Source organism: Lepidochelys olivacea (genome assembly GCF_965140295.1).
Source record: "Lepidochelys olivacea isolate rLepOli2 genome assembly, chromosome: 6".
Lineage (NCBI taxonomy): Eukaryota > Metazoa > Chordata > Testudines > Cheloniidae > Lepidochelys > Lepidochelys olivacea.
In genome coordinates, this window is record NC_140416.1 from 64,823,297 (window position 1) to 64,845,509 (window position 22,213).

Below are 22,213 nucleotides of genomic sequence, written 5' to 3' on the forward strand. Positions count from 1 at the left end.
ATGCTATCAATGAGTTTTACACTAAAATCTTAAATTTGGTATTTTTAGAAAGTTTTATATAAAACCCAATATGAATTAAGAAGTGTTTTAACTTTTAATTATATTTAGAACTAATATTCATTTTTTATGCTAGAAAGGAATTTAACCATTTCCCTCAGTTATATAATTCCCAGAACAGCACCACCATTGAGGGCAGAACGCCTCTGATGTCTCACTAGAGCAGGGGTGGGCAAACTTCAGCTCGCGGTCTGGATCCAGCCCCTCTGGGCTTTGGATCTGGCCCGCGGATTTGCCACCCCCGTGGTGCTGTGGACCAGGTGCTGCTCCGGGAAGCGGCCAGCACCACATCCTTGTGGCCCCTGGAGGAGCGGGGGCAGAGGGCTCCGTGCACTGCTTTTGCCTGTGGATACCTCCCCTGATGCTCCCATTGGCTGGGAATGGGGAACCGCGGCCAATGGAAGCTTCAGGGGAGGTACCCACAGGCACGTGGAGTCCTCTGCGCCCCCTCCCCCAGGGGCCGCAGTGACATGGTGCCGGCTGCTTCCCAGAGCGGTGCGGGGCCAGGGCCAGGGTAGCCAGGCAGGGAGCCTGCCCTGGCCTCCGTGTGCGCCGCTGCCACCCCGGAGCCGCTCCAGGTAAGCAGTGCTGAGTCAGAGCCCTCATCCCGAACCCCTCCTGCACCCCACACTCCAAATCCCTGCCCTGAGCCCCCTGCCGCACTCTTCCTGTACCCCAACCCCCGGCCACACCCTGCACCCCAACCCCTTTCCTGAGCCTCCTGCCGCACCCTGCACCCCTCCTGCACTCCAAACCCCTGTCCTGAGCCCCCTCCAGCACTCCGCAACCCTCCCTGCACCACTGCCCTGAGCCCCCTCCCGCACTGTGCACCCCCTCCTGTACCCCAACCTCCTTCACTGAGCCCTCTCGTACACCCCACACTAGGGTGACCAGACAGCACGTGTGAAAAATCGGGATGGGGTGGGGGGGCTAATAGGAGCCTATATAAGAAAAAGACCCCAAAATCAGGACTGTCCCTATAAAATTGGGACATCTGGTCACCCTACCCCGCACCCCATCTGTGCCTCAACCCCTCGCCCTGAGCTCCTTCCTGCACACCGCACTCCCTCCCACACCCCAACTCCCTGCCCCAGCCCTGCATTCATGGCCCTGCAAGCAATTTCCCCACCCCAATGTGGCCCTCGGGCCAAAAAGTTTGCCCTAGGGTATTAACCCTTGACTTAGCTGGATGAGTTCCCTTATCTTTCATATCTCCTTCAAACAAAGAGACATAGTCCTCCATCCAGTCTGGTAAACTGGTCAAGCCCCATCAGTTATAGTTAATTGTGAGAGAGACTGGGAACAGGAAAGTATTTTCCAGTTTACCAGGGGAAAGATGCCAGAATTTAGCCTAAGGAAGATCAACACTGTCAACTTGCCAGGAGTTTGAGAGCTGCAACAACTTGCATAAATAGGAGCAGCTTGCAGACACTCTCATCATTATATAGAGGAATAACCCACACCAGGTCCTGGCAAACACCTCTACACGTAACAGGAGGCCATGAGCCACATTTTGCTCACCCCAACACAGGGCTGGCACCTATCCTGATATTTTTGGTAACACGTCAACGCTGTAAAGAGATCTTGCATCCAGGAACCTGGCCTTGCAAGAGTATTAACGCTTCCAGGGCCTGCAAAACTTCAGCATGTTGCGCCATGATGACATTTCAATACAACGTTCCCCCAGTACAACATGAGTGACATGCGCATGAAACATCACACCGGAGGCCACTGCCATTTCACCATGATGGAGGCCATCGCCTCACAACTTCAGGGCAGAATCACCACTAGAACCGGTCAAAAGCGGACAGACATTTTGAGAGACTTTGAAAATGAAATACATTTCAACCAAACACGTCTAATCCCTCGCTCTCATGGCCGTGCATCACCATGGCTATGACATCCCCCGACATCACACCATTCGCTGCCACGCTGCTAGCACAGGCCACCGCCGCGCCACTCTACCGCAGGGGAACCCCTCTGCCGCCACGGGGAGGCCGCCACGCCAAGCCAAGCGGCCCCGCTTCCCCGCCCCCAGACATCGCCATGGTAACGCTCAGGCTGCCCCTCCCTACAGGCCTGAGAGCAGCGGCCACCGAGAGGGCAGCGCACCCCGCTGCAACCGGCCGCCCCCGAACACGGAGCCCGGGATCCTGCCCCGCCCCCACTCACCTGCACCACCCAGAAGAGGTTGGAAGCCTCTGGCCCGGGGGCCGGCTCCCGAGCGAAAGGGCGGCGCTGGCCCAGGCGCTGAGGCCCCGCTGGGCCGTACCAGTCCAGCAGCAGCGCCACCAGGGCCGCCGCCAGCAGCCCCGCCGCCAGCCGCAGCATCCTCCCCGGCCCCACAACCATTCATCCACCCCGGGCAGCACCTGTCGCTGCGGCCGCCGCCTGCCCTTCTCAGGGCCACCCTGCTGGCTTCACCGCTTCCGCCCCGCATCGGCCCGGCCAGAGCGGGCCCTCGCGCCAGGGCTTGTCAGGCCGCCACTTCCTCCCATCTATGGTCTTCTTGGAGGACTCCTGTCTCTCCCTAGGCTAATCCTGTTCCCGTTGCAGTCAGTGCGGGAGGGGAGAGGTGCAAGTTAGTTGAATGGGATTTCAGCTCAACGCATTGAGTCTAGCAGGCCTTGCCAAGCGTCAGTGCTGTGGGGGAAGGAGGCCTCCTTCCTGCGGAGCCTGTTTTTATATAACGTATCATGTTTTAATTCATGTACTCCCCCATTGTCAGGCTGATGGATTTTGCTGCAGATGTTTTATCTTTGATTCAAATATCTCACCGATGGTTATGTGAAATTTCCCCCACAGGTGTTGGTCCCAGCTTTGTCCCTACTGGAGCCAAGGGTGAAAGTGGGCCGCTACGGCGTACTGGTAAAAAGTGGCCGCCGGTACTGGCCTGTGCGCAGCCAAAGTTAAAGCGCTGTTGCAGCAAAGGACCCTGCTGCACTTTAAAGTCATTGCTCCTTATGCCCCCCTGGGCCACTGACCGGGGGGGGGGCAGCAAAAGGGGCATCTGCCCTGGGGCCAGCTATTTAAAAGGGCCCAGGGCTCCCAGCCGCTGCCACCGTGACCACAACAGCAGCCGGAGCCCCTGGTGGCACAAGCTAGGCAGCACGGATAGGCTGGCTAGGGGAGGCTGACTCCCAGCCCTTCTACCCAAGGCCCCACCCCTTCCGCTTGAGGCTCTGACCCTTCTGAGGGTCCAGAGCCAGGCCCCCATACTGGTAAGAGCTTAATGTTATCTTCACCCCTGACTGTGCTGCTCATGTACTTGAAGGACATCAGTGTCAACTCTCCTGGTAGTTGGTGATTTTCTTAAAACCTTGTTGATTGTGTTAGCATATGTATTATGGCTCTAGAGCCTAGGGCTTGAAGAAGAAGAAGAAATCTCAGTTTACTGCTTTCAAAAAAAGTAGTAACTCTCTAACCCTCAAAAAACTTGAAAATTTGCACCCAACAGGCTCAAAAGACAAGAAAAATAAAAAGAACTCAAGATATATTAATTTAAAAATCTCAGTTTTTAAATTAATCTCATGAATTGGGGGGCAGAGGGAGAGACTCAATTTTTAATACTTGGAGTTGGCAATATTAGGACTCACCCCCTCTCACTTCTGTATTACTTTCTTGCAACAACCGTCCTTCAAAAAGGATGGCTGCATGGAGATTCCTTTAGAACTTATTGGCAACTTATTGGATACCCCTTTCTTGGCCCAGGGAAGGCCACCAACAAAGCAACATTTGTGGGGACTTCCTTTGCTTGAGTGGCAGATGTGTTGAAGTTGGAATGCTTTTTTAACTTGTCTCAAAAACAATAATATCAATTTAGGGATCTGAGGCATTTGCTGGACAAATGGCCAGATTAAATTCACTTACATCACTCTCCCCAGCATGGTAGTTGGAGTCACTGTGTATTCTGCACATTACTGCAGCTAAAACTTGAATTTTAACCCTTGCTGGATTGCCACCTTTAGAGGTGTCGTTTGTTCAGGGCAATTTTGTTGCATAAAATGTTGTCATTTATTTGTACAGTGATACTCTGAAAAAATGGTACATCAAAATGCAACTTCATTGCATGAAGTATGTCAAGGTTCCTTTCCCACTCTGAACTCTAGGGTACAGATGTGGGGACCTGCATGAAAAACCCCCTAAGCTTATTTTTACCAGCTTAGGTTAAAACTTCCCCAAGATACAAACTATTTTACCTTTTGCCCTTGGACTTTATTGCTGCCACCACCAACCGTCTAACAAATATATAACAGGGAAAGAGCCCACTTGGAAACGTCTTTCCCCACAAAATCTTCCCAAATGCTACACCCCCTTTCCTGGGGAAGGCTTGATAAAAATCTTCACCAATTTGCATAGGTGAACACAGACCCAAACCCTTGGATCTTAAGAACAATGAAAAATCAATCAGGTTCTTAAAAGAAGAATTTTAATTGAAGAAAAAGAATCACCTCTGTAAAATCAGGATGGTAAATACCTTACAGGGTAATCAGACTCAAAACATAGAGAATCCCTCTAGACAAAACCTTAAGTTACAAAAAGACTCAAAAACAGAAGTCTGCATTCCATTCAGCACAGCTTATTTTCTCAGCCATTTAAACAAAACAGAATCTAATGCATATCTAGCTAGATTACTTACTAAATTCTAAGACTCCATTCCTGTTCTGTTCCTAGCAAAATCATCACACAGACAAAGAGAGCCCTTTGTTTCTCTCCCCCGCCTTGAAAGTATCTTGTCTCCTCATTGGTCATTTTGGTCAGGTGCCAGCGAGGTTATCCTAGCTCTTTAACCCTTTACAGGTGAAAGGGTTTTTCCTCTGGCCAGGAGGGATTTTAAAGTGTTTACCTTTCCCTTTATATTTATGACAAAGTATCAAAACACAATTTATGGTGATACCATAAATTCCGTTTTAAAATAACCCCCCTTACTTCCAACAACCTTCAGCCTGTGTGGGCTTTGGCACACACAGAGCTAGGCTCCTCCTGGTCAGTGCCATGGGCTGGAGGCTCTTGGGCTTTCCTGGGGCGCCAGCCCAGCCAAGAGGCAGTGGGGGAAGGAAGGAGCCTGCTGGCAGGCTGCTAGTGAGCTAAGCACTCCAACCAGGGGCTGATTCTCCTCACAGTGCTGGGAGCAGGACATGCTCCGCCGGGGGGCGTGGAGAGAATATGGAGGAGCTGGGAGGCAAAGGGACAAAGCAGGTGGAGGACAGCAAGAGGGGGAACATGTAAAGGCTGGCGCCTGCCAGCACTCACCAGCTGCCGCAGCTCACAGCCAGCACTGGCCAGAAATGGAACAGGGGGTGGGGCCCTGCTGGCCAAGAGCCGGCACGCAGCGGGAGCTGCGCTGGCAGACCGGCAGTGGGAGTGGCCTGGCCCTGCACACTGCAGCTTCACCCTGCCACCAGCCTTGCATACCCACCCCCATCGCCAGCCACTGGACACCCCACCCTCCCACTTGTTGTTGGGGGGGGGGGGTGTGTGGTGTGGTTGGCTAGCAGGGATCTCACCAGCAGCAGGACCCGCCAGTACTGATGCAGGGGAGGCAGAAAATATGGGACAATTTGCCTGTTTTTAAGAAATAGTCAGGACACCTGCAGGATGGCTTAAATATTGGACTGTCCCTTTAAAAACAGGACATCTGGTCACTCTAACTATGTATACATACAATAGATTTCCAAAGGGGTTCTGTATCTCCATTCATAATTTTTTAGGGGTCTGCAAATTAAAAAAGGTTGAGAATCACTGGACTTGATGACCCTTGTGCTCCCTTCTAATCCTATTGTTCTATGATTTCTACAGCAACAGCTCTGCCAAGCTGCTTCAACTAATCCTTCCACCATTCAATACAACTACACCCAGGTCTGAGAAAGAAGTTGGAGTGCATGCAGATAAGTATTGGAATTCAAATCTGTGGGGCCCACCACAGCCAATGGCGCATTCTCTTAGAACTTCCGCATCTCTCTTTATTAAGGCAAGGTTACATTAAATTCCATAAAACTTTCTTAACATTTAGAGTTAAAGTTGCCCAGTGATGACTGGTGGCTACCAGCATATGGAGAGAAATAGAAAGATAAGGTATACACCACCCTCACAATGCAGCTTCCAAATCACTACTGGGAATGAGTCCAAAGGAGGTTTGGACTCATTCCCAGTAGTGATTTGGAAGCTGCATTGTGAGGGTGGTGTATACCTTATCTTTCTATTTCTCTCCATATGCTGGTAGCCACCAGTCATCACTGGGCAACTTTAACTCTAAATGTTAAGAAAGTTTTATGGAATTTAATGTAGGTTGTCTAACACTTTTCATTATACAAAAGAGTCTTCTGACCTTTTGTGGAAAAGCTGTAACACCTCCATTGTTTGCAGCAGATCTTTGAAATTCAGTAGGTGGTAACACTTTGGGTTAGAGAAATTCCTTTCTTTATCCCATGACATTCCCTTCAGGTTTTGCCTTGGTATCGTCTATTTGAGAAATTTGCAACAGTTTAATTTAAATCTGTTGAAAAGCAATAAAGCGTTTGTCTACACAGGAAAACTATACTTACAAGATGTGAATGCAAATGGCTGTTATACCAGAATGACTGTGTGAACACTCTTATTCCAGAGTAAGGGCAGGTCTACATTTAAAATACTGACTAGGTGCAGCTGCACCGATGCAGTTTGCACCACTGTAGTGCTTAAGTGAAGATGCTCCTATGCCAATGGGAGAGCTTCTCCCACTGGCATAGTTAATCAACCTCCATGAGAGTCAGTAGCTACCTCGACAGGAGTAGCTCTCCCACTGACATAGCATTGTCTACACTGGGGGTTAGGTTGGTGTAACTGTGGGTATGTTTACACTGTGAAGCTGTTGACAAAACTTTTTTGTCTCTCGAGGGTACTTAAAAAAGCCCCCTCCTCCTGCGAAAGACAACAATTTTGCCGACACAAGTGGTAGTGTGAATGCGGCTTTGTCAGCAGGAGCGCTCTCCTGCTGACAAAGCTAACGCCACTTGCGGGGCTGGAAGTATTTTGTCAGCAAAAGTGCCGACAAAGAGCATTTACACATGCTGACTTTTAACGACAAGGCTGTGTTGACAAGGCTGTGTTGACATATAGGTATAGTTAAACTGATACAGTTATATAGCTCTTTGTTTGGACACATATTCTGGAATAAGGCCAGGACTACACTACAGACCTATGTTGGGATAAACTATGTTGCTCAGGGCTGTGAAAAATCCACACCCCCATGGGCTTGTCTACACCACGCAGCTTTTCGCGACAAGGCTGAAAAGCTGCATGGTGTAGACAAGCCCATGGGGGTGTGGATTTTTTACAGCCCTGAGCAACATCGTTTATCCCAACATAGGTCTGTAGTGTAGTCCTGGCCTTATTCCAGAATATGTGTCCAAACAAGGAGCTATATAACTGTATCAGTTTAACTATACCTATATGACTGGTAAGAGCAACTTCTTGTTAATCAACTTACTGTAAACCAAAATCCGAGTGGCCACACAGGGCTCTGCACTGGTTTATCATCACAGTGCAGCTTCCTCCTATGGACAAGCCCTGACGAGAAGAGCAGCCTTTAGCGCCACAGCCCCTCGGAAGGGGTGTTGAGCAGAGGCACCGTCCTTCTGCCGTCCACCCGCATTCTGGCCACCCGCGCTGGCTGCTTCCGTCGAAGTTCGCTTCCGCCACCACTAGGCGTCGGAAGCTCCGTCCCCCCTTCCCGCCCTTCCCCTTCCTCTGCCCAGGAAGCAGGAAACGGGATCGGTTCTGAGAGCAAGTAAGTGCAGCGGCTTCAGCGGCTGTGACTGAGCAGGCGCAGGTCGCTGGCGCATGGTCGGTGGCAGCCAGGTGCGCGCACTGTCGGCAGGCGGCTTGGGGCGCTGCAGCTTGGCCCGTCGGCCCCGGCAACTTGTTCCCGATCGGCTCGGTGGCGGAGAGGCGGGGCGGGACTTGCCTTGGCGGCGGTGTCAGTTGCCCTCAAAATGGCGGATGGAGGCGGTGGAGGAGCCGGATCAGGAGCGGCGGCGGGAGCGAGTGGTGGGATGCCCGTGCCGCCCCAGGAGCGGGCCATGGTGAGACTCCTGTCCTATGGGTCCTCCCGGGGGGTCGCCCGTGCCCGGCCCGTGGTGACTTGGTAACCTCCGCGCGGACAGGTTGGAGCCTCCAGCGGATGGGAGCCCGGCCCCTTGCCCGCTGCGGGAGTAGCGGAAGCCCTGATTGCCGCCCCTCAGGAGAGGTGAGGGCCCCCATCCGCTGGGGGTTCGCGCCCCGGGCTCAGTGTGGACGCACCTAGCCCCCATTGTCTGGCCTGCGGTCAATGGCTGTTTCCCGGTGGCACCGTCCCATGCGAGGGTGACACCCGTGCGCTGTGTAGTCTACACAGCCTAAGCCTGAGTTAGGTGACCAGCGACCATCGATTGTCTTGTAGAGATGAGCGTCAGTGACAGGCGGAATAAAGTTTTCATTGTGCGAACTTGAGATAAGGGATGATGGCGATATTTTGCTTAAATGCAAGTTGCCCTGGGTTTGTATAGCAGAAAGACTGCTCGATATGCTTTAAGCAGCCACTCAGTGGCATGACAAGAATGGCCCTGATGCACCAGTAAAAGCAGAGTTGCAGCTGGGTACTCTCAGCAATATTTTGGAACAGGCTGTTAAAACAAGCAGTTGCCTAATAAAGGGTGATCTCTTGTATAGGTTTGGGTCACTAGTGAAAAGTAATATTTTCATAAGGTCAGTTGTTGAAAGTGATAAAATTAAATCATCCACCTCATCATTCTGATCTGAAGGTTGTCTTGAAGAATAATAATCTGTTGAAAGGCTCTGTGATTTTTCCATCTTCCTAGATTTGCACAGCTGAAGTCAGGGGAGGGGCCTTTTTGTCAGAGGTGATACATGTCATGAAGTTACATTTAGGTTTAAAATGGAGGACAAATATTCACTGAAGTTCTGGGTTGCTATATGGAATTTATTCTTTGGGACAGGTATGTTTAGGGGCCCTTTATTCTTTATTGTCACTTTATTATTGTTTGTATTAGTGTCTATATGCCCATAGAACTGGATCTTATTTTCTTTCATCAGCCCCTGGAAAGCTGATGACTTCAAATGAAAATAAAGGGAATGGTATTGAATCAAAAACTTTAACATAAAATCTTGCCTGAAAACTCTAGTCTGAGAACTCTTTTAAAAGCATAATAGTCTACTCTCCTATAACAGGACAATGTTAAGTGGGAGCTGCACATTTATCAAATAACTATTTTACCTATTTATCTTTTTCTTCTAAAGCAGACTTTAGAAATACCCAATAAGGCAGCAGTTCTTAACCAGGAGTGTGGGGCCCTGTAGGGGGCTGCAAGCAGGTTTCAGGGGGTCTGCTAAAATAGATCAGAGAGCAGGGCCGGTGTTAGACTTGCAGGGGCCCAAGGCAGAAAGCCTGAGCCCTGCTGCCCATGGTTGAAGCCCAAGCAACTTAGCTTTGCAGGGCCCCCTGTGGTGTGGGACCCCAGGCTTGCTACCCTCTAACGCTGGCCCTGGCTCTTAATCTACTGGATATGCAGAACAGTTGTGTGGTACACGTGGGCTGTGGAATTTTTATAGCATGTTGTGGGGGAAAGAAAAAGATTCAGAACACCTGCAATAAGGTAGTCAGTGTCCAATCCTGGGAGTCTTCTGAGCTATAGACTGGGCTTCAATGGTCACTGGCTTCTACTTTAACTAGCAAAACAACTGTTTTGTGCACTAAAGTAAAATTCAACCTTGTAAGAGTTTATTTTGAATGTGAGTTGGGAATTCCAGCTGCTTGACAGAATAGCAGGGAAAAGCAGAGTGTTAATGTGATTGGTAAAATGTAGTAGGATTGATACCATTCAACTCTCAGCCCCCAAATTCACAGAATAGGATAAGAAATAGAAAAATAATAGATATGGTGTCATTGGATTTGGATTAATTTAAATAACAACAAGCCTATTGCAAAGCCTAAATGAGAGGATTTCTTTATCATAGCACTCAGAAATCTCATTTGATACTTTGTGATCTACAGATGAAAATCATTTTATAAAAGTTTGTGTTCCATTTCCATACACACCTGTTCAGATAGCCACAAGTAGCTTATGGAGAGGTGACCGTCCTCTTCTTTGTGCATTATACCGTCTTAGTCTCCCTAAAGGGATGTTTCTGTATCCAGACAAGTGCAATTCTCTATCTCCCAACCCCTTCCAAGGTAATGATCATTTAAATGAGGTTTGGCAAAAACATCCACAATTCATTCCCTTCTATTTAGGGGAAAACTGCTCACCATACAATAGAGATTAACTTTTTGAAAGGTCTTAGTACATTTCCATGTGGAAAGACATTTGTCTGTTTTTACAGAAAAAGTGTCTGAATACAACATAAGATTCCTCTCCCAAGGATTCTTAGTGGTGTGTAATGCCATAAGACAACACTTCTGTAATCTTAAAAACCATATCCTTCTAAAGAGACACTAAAATGACTGGTAGAAGAGACCAAATGCCCTAAATAACTGTGGATTCTGCGTGAGCTCTTTTGACAAAAGTTGCAAAATGAGAAATTCCAAAGTTAGTCATTTGCAGCACATTGAGTTCAGGAGGAGTTGCCAAAATCCAAATCCAGATGCTGGAAGAGGAGGAAGTACCGAATGGGGAGGGAAAGAAAGAAAATGATGTTGTAGATGCAGCATTAACAAAGGCCAGGAAATATGGGAATAAATGCCATATAATAATCCTCCCCAGAGACCCCAGCTTCTTCTGTATGCTTAGCCACAGGTATCTAAATACAACTTGTGCTGCTTATGCTAGGTGCAAAGTTGTGTTTAAAACTGTGTTAAATTGTGGTGGCTTCTGCTCAAATAAATTTGTTAGTCTCTTAGGTGCCACAAGTACTTCTTTTCTTTTTGCGGATACAGACTAACACGGCTGCTACTCTGAAACCTGGGGTGGCTAATGCATTTTTAAAATAGATCATTTTTTGTAGTTTAGACATTCTCTGTGAACGATTAGAAGGCAAAAATAGTACCTTCACTTTATGCATTTGATAGTACTGTGTGCACAAACAGTTTCAGTTTCACTGCTTCCCTGTAGAATTGGTCCATTTCCCTGTTTGGGTTTTTCCCACAGCAACAGAGGAGAGAGAACATTTTTAAAATATAGGGAAACATGATTGTAAAGTGTAGGGAAACTCAGGGAGAGTGTAGTACCTGAAACTGCTGACATTTCTGATAATCTGTTACCACTTTTTTTGTTTTCTTGTTTGACTAGATTTCACATTCATGGTACCCACTAAAACAGTAAACTGTTCTGAAGTGATCCCCTGCCTTGGCAGGGATATGGTATTGAATTACTAATAGGTCTCTCTCTTTTCTAACTTTTATGACCCCTTACGGCTACTACTCTGATTTTCTTCATTTGCATTACTAAAATTCAGGAACTGGACATGCTAAGTTATGGAATTGGAATCTCTGACAAAGTACAGGGAGGCCAAGAGGATTTGTGCTCAGAAGCAGGAACAGGACTCCATGGGCTCTGAGAGAAGAGATGAGATCAACTGAAAGTCAACATTTGTACTACTATAGTCTGCTTTGCTTTCAGATTCAGTAACTGCAGCACTAGGAAGCTCACAGAATACCTGTTAAATTTAAAATAAAGCATTGATCTTATGACTGTGATTGTGTACAGTGAAAATTGAAGGGAAATCTCTCATAATTTAAACTCTGCTGTGAGAACAATGATGGCCAATGATTTGTTTTCTACCATGTCATCTAGCTGCAGGGTTAGACTATGAAATGGTAAAAACACTGGTGGTCAGTGTACAGTAGACCTTTCACTACTGCCAGCATTATTGGTGGGAGATCACCTAAAGTTCTCAGTGTGGACAAGGACATAGATGTACTGATGTTGAGAAGATGAGGCACTTTATGGAAATTATGCAGTTTTTAATAGTCCGATGTTAATTATAGGTGGGTCTAATAGCATTGCCTATTATTAAGGTTGCTCAACCCTTCTCATGATAAGATCCTGTTCAGTTGCTTAGAACTTTGCTAGTTTTTACCATTTGGCTGAAAAATTCTAAATGGTGTCTGGTTCAAGTTGAATTTTTTAGAAAATTCTAATCAAAATAGTTCAGCTGTTTCCAAGAATGAGGGTAGGGAAAAATGTGTTGTTTATGTTACATTCTTGTCTTTGAAATGCTCTCATGGTTTGGAGCAGAGACTTGACGTTTGCCTAGCGGTAGACTTTGTGTTGTGCCTTTTGCCATCCCTGTGAAAATTTGCCCAATTTTGGCCACATTACAAGCCTTTGAAAAAATTGTAGTTTGTACATGCATAAAGACTTGAGATTTTAGCTGTTGAGCTCTAGCAAGAGTCTGTCCTCACTGAGAATGCTCTAGCTCCTCACAGCTCTTAATACTGAGCAGACTGTACATGGTCCATCCCCACAAAGGGATTGAGCATGGTCTAGTTAAAGGCTATGGAGCTCAGGAAGGACTACATTGTAATAGCTGCTCCCAGCTGCTCAGGACCGGGTTGGGGATGAGCATGGGAATAGATAGCCTGTCTCTCCTGTTCTCTCAGTGAATCCCCGTGGGCACCCAGGTTGAGTGGAGAAGGAAGCAGTCTGATTTGAATGCAGAGGGGCCAAAAGCCAGACTGGGGGAGGTAAAGGAGTAAGTAGGGACAAGTAGCCAAGGTGAGACTGGGACTGTGTGGGGGTGTATAGGGGGAAGAGACCTGAAGATAGGGAATTGGAGACAAATCTGACAAGGAGCTTGGGTGTGATTGAGAGAACTGGGGGTGGCTAGGCAAAGAGACTGAGACAAGAAGCCAGGGCAGGGGCAGAAGTGGAGAAACTGAGATTGGATGAGGAGTCCAGGGAGAGAGCCTGGGACTGGAAACCAGTGAGGGATGGAGAGACACATTGGCTGAGGACTCAGGAGCCAGGGGTTGTACAACGAGATTGGGGTGGAAGGATGAGACTGACTGGGCAAGGAGACTGGATCTGGGTGTGGGGAGAGACTGCGTGTCACGGAGATTGGGAAAAGGGACAGTGAGCTTAGAGCAGGAGACAAGTACTGGCTGGGCAAAGAGACTGACAAAAAGCTTGAGGAATGGACACTGGGAGTGGGTATGCAAGGAGAATGGGACTGGGACAAGGAGCCATGGATGGAATAGAGATATGACTTGGACGAGGACAAGTTGGAGGGGAGAGAGGCAGAAAGTATTAAGTTTGGGGAAAACAGACAAGTCTGTGCCCATCACAGCACATTCCCTTTCAAAGACTGAAATGGAGCCCAAGATTCCAGAGTCTCAACAATCAGCTGCTGTTGGCACGTATCTGTGAAATCCACTAGCAAAGTGTGGTACTTCCCCCCCCCCCCCACAATGCTGGCCTACCGAGAGGATGACAACCTACTGCTGCTACCAGTTATTCTGTTAACTCAAGTGGTAGAAGTCTGTGTGGTGAATCTAAATGTTCCAGCCCTGTTTATGAACCATGAAGGTGTCAATATGGTGCCCCATGATTTTTCTGATGTTTTTTTCAGTTGCTGGGAATAATTAAGAAAGGGATAGATAATAGGACAGAAAATACTGTGTTGCCTCTATATAAATCCATGGTACGCCCACATCTTGAATACTATGTGCAGATAGGGTTGCCCCATCTCAAAAACAATATATTGGAATTGGAAAAGGTTCAGAAAAGGGCAACAAAAATTATTAGGGATATGGAACGGCTTCCATATGAGGAGAGATTAATAAGAACACTGGGACTTTTCAGCTTGGAAAAGAGACGGCTAAGGGGAGATATGATTGAGGTCTATAAAATCATGACTGGTGTGGAGAAAGTAGATAAGCAAGTGTTATTTGCTTCTTCTCATAACACAAGAACTAGGGGTCACCAAATGAAATTAATAGGCAGCAGGTTTAAAACAAATAAAAGGAAGTATTTCTTCACACAACGCACAGTCAACCTGTGGAACTGCTTGCTAGAGGATGTTGTGAAGGCCAAGACCATAACAGGGTTAAAAAAAGAAACTAGATAAATTCATGGAGAATAGGTCCATCAATTGCTATTAGGTTTTATCTTTAAGTTAAATGTGAAGTTTTTTTGTCTTCCATGTGACAGATTTTCTTTAGTTGAGTCCACTAACAAGTTGAGCAGTCTATTCCTTCCATGTCAGACTCCCACCCTTTCCAAATTCCAATGGACTTGTACTTTTTGCTTGCTGGCTAGAGAAAATTTTATTGAGGGAGGATCATTTGTGAAAATAACTTGTATTTATGGGAAATATGCGTGTAGCTACCTTCTGACAGATGTATTTTTTTTGGCTTATGTTCACTAGAAATGCCTCCGACTTTAAAAAGAAATTAAAGAGTGGGAATACTATGAAAGAAGGCATGAAGTTCAGAACTGAAGAAAAGAAATCGAGCAGTTGGAAAGCACCTGTAGGAGTCTAAAGAGCTAGAATAGGAGCAAATAGCAGAGATGTGTCGTGGGGCAAAATATTAAGTCTCAAAGGTTCTAAAACTAAATATGAACTACTTTCTGTTGTTAATTTATCCTGTAAATGTGGATTTGTATTTTTCCTGGTGCACAGAACTTCAGATTGTTGAAATAGAAAATGCCCCTGGTTTTGTAGTAATCATTGTTTCTCCTTAGATATCCTCATTGCCTTAATTTTATTTCTCCACTGACGTATTACCCCAACTCTAATTTTCTTGCAGTGGTGGGATGAGAGAGTTGACTTTCAGGCTGCCTTTTTACAACGACTGGCAAAGTATGTTCCAGACATCTACTCTGCTGAAATGGACCCCTTGCTGGAGAAGCAGGAAGAAATGGCCCAGATAACCATATTTGACCCTCTGGAGTGGTACTTGTTTGGGGAAGACCCGGATGTCTGCCTGGAGAAACTGCGGCAGTGCGGAGCTTCTCAACTCTGCGGGAAGGTGTTCAAAGGTGGGGAGACTACATATTCTTGCAGGTAAGGCACTAGTCATCATGAATATTTCCTGTGAGGTCACTCAGCAATAATAGACTTTATAAAATTATTTTTGCTGCTAGATGGATCCCGCTAGGATCCTTGAGTAAGTGGCTATGATAATTGTTTTGCTATCACAATCTACTTTAAATTGAGCACAAATTATATTATATGTGAAAAGCAAAAGTTGAAGTTCTCTGGGTGTTTGCAAATCATATTAAGTTTCTTGACTTTAAATTGTCAATAGGTGTGTAGAAGACTTAGTCCCCAAAGCACAAGAAGTCTTTCAACTGCAGCATGGTTTGATCTACAGTCCTCCTATCCTATCATCTTCTTTTGTCATACTCCCACAATGCACTAGTCTGGGGAGATCCCCATCCCTTTTTATTTTAAAGGCACTGTGCAAGCTGAAATAATTGTAAAATTTAGCTATACTTGCTGATTTTTTTTAAAGAAGCTACATTTAATTTAGACTAATTAAGTATGTGGGATGAATCAAATTTAAGATAGAAAAGAGTGAAATATACTAGTTCCATTCAATGACTATTTCATTATATGAGCCGAATGTTATTCTAGGTGAGCTGGGAGTACTGCCTATTATAAGGTTTCCTGACATTTCCCTGAACATTTCATCTGCACTAAGCATGCTCCATCCATCACCTCACCACTCCTACATATGACCAGACCATCCCAACAGAGCAACTGAATGTGCCCCATCCTGGGATAGGGCAGGACTTTCCCTGCAGTTGTAGCTCTGGGCTGCTGCAAGTCAGGCTGGGGACTGTAATTGAGAGCAGGGAGTCTGTCTCTACTGTGATCTCAATAACTGCCCTGCTGGGCACAGACAGAGTGGAAGCAGAAGCTCCCTTATTCAAATGCAGAGGGGACAAGAGCTGGACTAAGGTGGGGGTCAGGGAATGTAGATTGGGACAGGGAGCCTGGAAGGAAGGTGACTGGAACTAGAGAATGGTGGCTGGGATTGGAAGCAGAGGGAAACTGGGAATTGGGGCAGGTAGAGGCTGGGAATGGGAGATTGTGGTGAAGGGGACTGCTAGCCATTGGAGAAGGGACAGAAATTGGATGAGGAACCAGGAGGGAGGGAATTGAGACTTGCTGTGGGGGGAGGGACTGGGAGTGTGCATGGGAGACTGCAATAGGGAGTCCAGAGATTTGAGGCTACCATTTGCTGGGCAAAGGGACTGGTACTGGGGTGAGAAGCCTGTGGAGTAGAGACTGGAACTGCCTAGATGAGGAGAATGGGACTGGGTTCAAGAGCTAGGGATGGGGAACAGACAGGATAGGGTTAGGTTAGAGAGTACAGAGCAGAAAGGATCATGCTTTGGGGTAAAGGGCAGAAAAGTCAGTGCTCACCAGAGAACTCTCCCATTCAGAGCCTGGAATGGATCTCATGATTCCAGAGTGTCTCCATTCCTGTGCTGTTAGCAAGTATCTGTGAACCCAGTGGCAAATTGTGTCCCCTCTCACTCCAATGCTGGTCCGCATAGAGGATGACAACCGACTGTTGGTATCCATTACTCCTTTAACTTAAGTAGTAAAAGTCTGTATGGTGGATTTAAAGGTTCCAACCCTACTGATGACCCATATGGGTGTCATTATAATGCCAGATGATGGAATGTCAGTTGTTTTTGGTTTTTGTTTAATTTTTTTTCCAATTTGCTTGTTTAAAAACCTAGGAAATTGCACACACAAGGCTATGTTAAGATTGCAAAGTCCAGCACTCAAATATTAGGAAATGCCAGAATGAAAGTTGTCTGTGCAACCTTAATTCCATTCCCTTGTGGGTATGTATTATGATATAGTTTGTTACATGATCACATACTATTTTCTCCACTGGACCCCTTCACTATTCAGTAAATGGGAAGTACAGTTGCATATCTTCCTTACTCAGTATGCAGGGTGAACATCTATTCAATCATTTGTTTTATCCTCTTTGTTTTAATGTGTGGCCCTAGGCCTTATTTACTGCACATTATTAAAATCCTGCTCCGAAGAGACAATTATTAATTTCCTCATGGGCTTTTTCTGTGATGGTCATCACTATAGTATCTGAGTCCTTCACAAACATGAATTTATTTTCACAACACCCTTGTGAGGTAAGGGTTTGATATGTCCATTCTATGGATAAGGAGCTAAGGCACAGAGCTATTAAGGTCAAAAGTATCTACTAAGCTTGGGTGCCCAATTTGAGGCACCATGACCTGACTTTTCAGTGTATTTAGCAATATGAAGCACTTTGTATGTTCAAAACATAGCTCCCATTGACTTCAGTAGCACCAGTGAGTGCTCAGCATTTCTGTAAATTAGACCCAGGGTCTCAAGTCAAGCACCCAGAAAATGAGGAACACACCATTAATGATCACCTGTGAAAAGTTTGTTTTGAGTGACTTTCCCAGCAATAGAAACTCCGTGGCACTGGCAGAATCTAGTTCTTCAGGGCAGCGTTTATTTGTTTTTACCATGAGACCATATTTTCTCTTCCTGCAGTCCCCTGCCTCATTCCCTACACACCTTCCAAGCTCTGCATAAATGAGGCAGGGTCTTACAGATGACAGCCTTCTCTACACAACAACAATTCATTCCCAGCACAGGTCTGTCCAGTGCACTGAATGAGGCAGAGGTCCTGTGGAAAAAATATAGTATGAGCTCATGTAATTTAAGACTGTATCATAATGTATACACACTAGGGGGCTGAATTCAAGTTGAGCTGGAAACATTAATTTTGGCATTTCCGAACTTGAGAGCTTGACTTTGGAACATTAAAAACTACATTAAAAGAACATATTATGTGTAATTGTATTATAAAGGGACCCTTTCCGTATTATAAATTGTAACTGATGTAACACAGATGTAACATAGCTTTTACATCAACATCTTGCATTGTTAAGATGATTACAACTCTATTCAGAAACCACATTATAGACTACCCAAGAGTAGTCTCTAACATCTTGTTGTTCTTTAAGATCCCTGTCCATGCTAGGCAAGGGAACACTTGTACTAGCAACTATTGTTGGAAAATGGTAGTCAGGCTGGTTTTAATAGAACCCTGCTTATGGATGTTTAAACGGTAGCATTGCTAATATGGTTCAAACCAAATGTGGAAGGGTTGGAACATTCATTCTATATCAGTAGCATGACATAGCCATGCTTTGATGCCTGAAATTGAGTTTGGCACCAGCCGTAAAGGTGTAACTATGGCAGCAGTTCTAGTATATGAATATTTCATTATTTTATTTTAGAATGGTATCCAAGTTAGTATTTTTGTTGCAGAGACTGTGCAATTGATCCGACATGTGTACTCTGCATGGACTGCTTTCAGAATAGCATTCACAAGAACCATCGTTACAAGGTATGAAAATCTGTACTGTAAAGTTGTACATGTTGCTATGGAGAAGTTTTCTTGTGTGTAATAGCAATACACACAGATTATGAGAAACTTCAATTCCTACCCCCTGAAAATTACCAATTTGTTGAAATGAGTGCTGGAACAAAAAAGAGCATGTCTTTCATAGATCTAATTATTGTTATCCCTTTTGACCAGAGCAGTTAGACAAAAAAGTGTGGTCTAGTAGGTTGCTCCACTTAGGAGGGGAAATTGGTGCTAGTCAGATATTTGTTTGTTTGCAGTTTTGTTTATTTACAAGGCTGTACAAAGCCCTCTGTCTCTGAACAAGGAAGAAATCAAATAGCAGAAAACTGCTTCTTTTGCTCTCGGAACCCGAGAACACTTTTTTAGGCTGCATGTCTGACCCAGAAAACTCTTCCCTGGTTTCTTCCAGGATCAGACACTGTGCTTTCAGCTGCTCCTTCAGGCTGTCTCCCCGAGGGCTTGTCTCTCTGTGGGTTAATATGCACTAACATGTTTGTGCACTAGTTGGTCCGTGTAGACATTGCTGGTGCGCACTGCAGTGTACAGTGTCGTACTGCACTATGTTAAGTGCACTGTGAAACACCAGCAGCGTTTACATGGGCCGATTAATGCACAACATATTGGTGCACTTCAAAAGTCAGACCCCTATAAGTGCATTTATCCAACCGTGTATGTCTTTCCCTGTTTTTTGTCTTTTCTGTCTTACCTGTATAAAACAATACTCAGCAAAATCTCCTGGGTGGGTTCACATCCTCCTTTTGTTTTAGGTGAGGGTTTATCCTTACAGGTGTGAACTCACCCTTCAACAAACATAACTATCGGTCTCAATGAGGTTTTGACTCAACACATAAAAAGGCTTCATCCAGCGCATAACGCTATAATTGCATATTGGGAAAACTAGTTTTCGGGAAACTTTAGTTGCAAAGTTAAGCACTGAAAAGTAAGGTAATTGCAGAATTAAAATTGCAAGGACAACCTTAATGTGGCAACCTTATGTGTTGGCATTGTGATAGCTTTGCCCAAAATCATATACAGTAGACACCTGCAACTAGATACCCACAGGCCAGCCAACTCTGGCTCATGGGCTCCAGCTAGAGCCCGGAAGTCTACACAGCAATGAAACAGCCTCATAGCACATGCCCAAGTTGGCTCTCACAGGCCAGGTGCTGGTGTCTAGTTGCTGTGTGGACATACCTATAGTAAGTAAATGGCAGAGCTGTGCTCTCTTGTCCTGAATCCCAGTCCAGTGCTTTAAACAGAAGAGCATGTCATCTCCCTACAACTGTCTTACTCTGTCTATTTTGTGCGCAGAGCAAACAGTATGTGATCACATAGTTAGCCTTAGTTATCATATAGTCATTATGATTTGGTCATGGCAGTCATGGATTGTGTGACTTTACCAGATCTCTGTGACTTCTTCGGCTTCAGCCTCTGTGACTTCTTCGGCTGTGTGCCCCTGCCTTGTGGCGGGGGCTGTAGTTGGGGCCCTGCACCCCCCTCGTGGCTTCCGAGGGCCATGTGCATCTCCTTTCCCGCCAGTGGCCGGGGCTGTGCACCTGTGGTTGGAGGTGAGGCTGTGAGCCCCTGTCCCGCACTGTGGCCAACTCTGGAGCAGGGGCTGTGCGTGCCCCCGTTGCGGCTGGAGCCGGGGCTGTGGTGGCCCCCCCAGCCACCATGGCGAGGGGGCTCGGCCTGTCAGTCTCTGCCCCATGGGACTCCAGCTGTCATTCCTCCTGCCATACCTAGCTCAGCCACCCGGTTATTTTTAGTAAATTCACAGACAGGTCATAGGCTCTTGTGAATTTTTGTTTATTGCCTGTCCGTGACTTCTACTAAAAACAGTGACAAAATCTTAACTTTAATGATACACGCGCGCGCGCTGAACTAAGGTTGCACAGGCAATAGTAATAATCCTTGTAACTGGTAGATTATTCCAAAGAATTTAACAGACAGGTAGGTTGCCTATTAGATATAGAGGCCAGATTTAAATCTCAGAAATGCAGTGCACATGTTGCACATCTCAATTCCATCACTGTAGTTAGGGATGTGCAGGAGCAGGTTTTTTGGTTTTATTGTAGAGGGGTCAATTTCCATCTCCACATCGGAGATTTAAATCTGCCTTTGATTTAGTAGAGTACATTAAATATGCAAAATAATAAGTGGGCAGAGGCACTTTTTCCTCTCCTCTTCTTTAGCTCTTAGTGGAAAGAACAGAAAATACTGGAGCTCTCTAACCTCTCTCTTGTTTTGATATGATGTATAACTTTTTGGGGTGTTTATGGCTTTTTGGGAATGTGCAAAAGATATCTCAAACTCTTTCATTTTAATTGGTTTCGCTGTGCTAATCAAGCAACTTTTTAGCAAATCTGAAGAGGATAATTTAATTCATAGGACTGAGACACTTGTTATAACTTACAATTGTTAAAATCCATAAGAGATTACTTGTTCCTTTTGTTACTCTGATTGTTATTTACAATGCTGAAATTTCAGTTAAAAAGCGCATGTTTATCGAGCTTGGTAAAGTACTATAAATAGTACTTAAAAATGACATGTTTGCAAGCTGACCTTGATAAAGAGGTTTCCAAACCCATATTTGGTAACAAAATAAACATGTATGTATGCACAGGGACCAGTACAGTCTTTTCACAAGTCAGATCACTATTGCAGTCTACATACTGTTTTTGTCTATTTCTGCATTTGGATTTATGTAGTTTTTTTAAACTGCTTTGGGCTTGGGGCAGGGGGTATGGGTAGAGAAATTAACAAATGTTAAGTTTCAAATGCAGGAGATTGCTTTAGGCCTGGATTTTCTCTTCCTGATGGCCTTTTGATGGTCTCTGAGCCAAATCCATGTGACCAGTGAGAAATTCTAACTGCTGCTCCCTTATTTGGGGAAGGATCATTTGAAGTAACTCCTCAGGCTGCTCTCTTCCTGAACTGTCCTTTGCTGTCCCCTTTTCTGCCTGACTTCACTGGTGGTGGTTCCCTTTCAAAAGCCATTGCAACAAATGCTCAGTTTTGTGAACTGAGTGGAAGCATACAGGGATCATGAGCCTTTAAAGCTGATGTACCTCTGCAGAAAAGTTATACTAAAGAGCATCTAAACCACCATATATTCAACTTAATTGTAATCTTTCACAGTTTAAAAATGTACTAGGTTTTTAATGAGATTCATTACTTTGGCTGTTTAACTTGCATCCACCTCAGAGGCTCTTTCTACCTGCATCAAATGGCCATGACTGCCCTTTAAAGAGGAAGTGCTGGCTATGCGTGCACACATGTATTTAGTGAGTGCACCTTCACTGATAATCAAGTCAGGCATGCTAATCTAAGTGTATTATCCTGACCATAGGGTAGTCCAGACAAGGTGGGTGGTGAGAGAAACAAGCTTTCAAACTACACGGAGCTCTTCTTCAGTAGGGTAGCCTGGCAGTTTGGGAATAGGTTCAAAGAGCCTCCAAAATATTAGGGTATGTCTTCACTACCCTCTGGATCAGCAGGCAACGATCGATCCAGCGGAGATCGATTTATTGCGTCTAGTCTAGACGTGATAAATTGACCCCCGAGCGCTCACCTGTCGACTTCTGTACTCCAGCGCCGCAAGAGGCGCAGGCAGAGTCGACGGGGGAGCGGCAGCAGTTGACTCATCGTGGTGAAGACATCACGATAAGTCGATCTAAGTACATTGACTTCAGCTACGTTATTCACATAGCTGAAGTTGCATAACTTAGATGGATTCTCCACTGCCCCCCACCCTGGTGTAGACCAGGGCCTAGGGAGTGGTAATGA

The 22,213-nt window shown here is 45.7% G+C and overlaps 2 protein-coding genes across 4 annotated transcripts in view; one reads left to right on the plus strand and one right to left on the minus strand.

Moving 5' to 3' along the window:
* The window catches only part of TMEM62 (transmembrane protein 62), a 53,815-nt gene extending 51,138 nt beyond the window's left edge, over window positions 1-2,677 (minus strand). The window contains exon 1 of one of the 2 annotated variants that reach the window (XM_084630274.1): window positions 2,230-2,677. In XM_084630274.1, coding sequence (XP_084486400.1) covers window positions 2,230-2,409 — 180 coding nt within the window. In that variant the 5' untranslated portion in view covers window positions 2,410-2,677. The remainder of the gene's footprint in view (window positions 1-2,229) is intronic. The other variant, XM_084630275.1, reaches the window with a different exon arrangement.
* Window positions 2,678-7,803: 5,126 nt separating this feature from the next.
* The window catches only part of UBR1 (ubiquitin protein ligase E3 component n-recognin 1), a 145,690-nt gene continuing 131,280 nt past the window's right edge, over window positions 7,804-22,213 (plus strand). For both annotated transcript variants that reach the window (XM_084631233.1, XM_084631232.1), the window contains exons 1-3: window positions 7,804-8,120; window positions 14,783-15,039; window positions 18,325-18,403. In XM_084631233.1, the coding sequence (XP_084487359.1) occupies window positions 8,031-8,120; window positions 14,783-15,039; window positions 18,325-18,403 (426 nt within the window). In that variant the 5' untranslated portion in view covers window positions 7,804-8,030. The remainder of the gene's footprint in view (window positions 8,121-14,782; window positions 15,040-18,324; window positions 18,404-22,213) is intronic.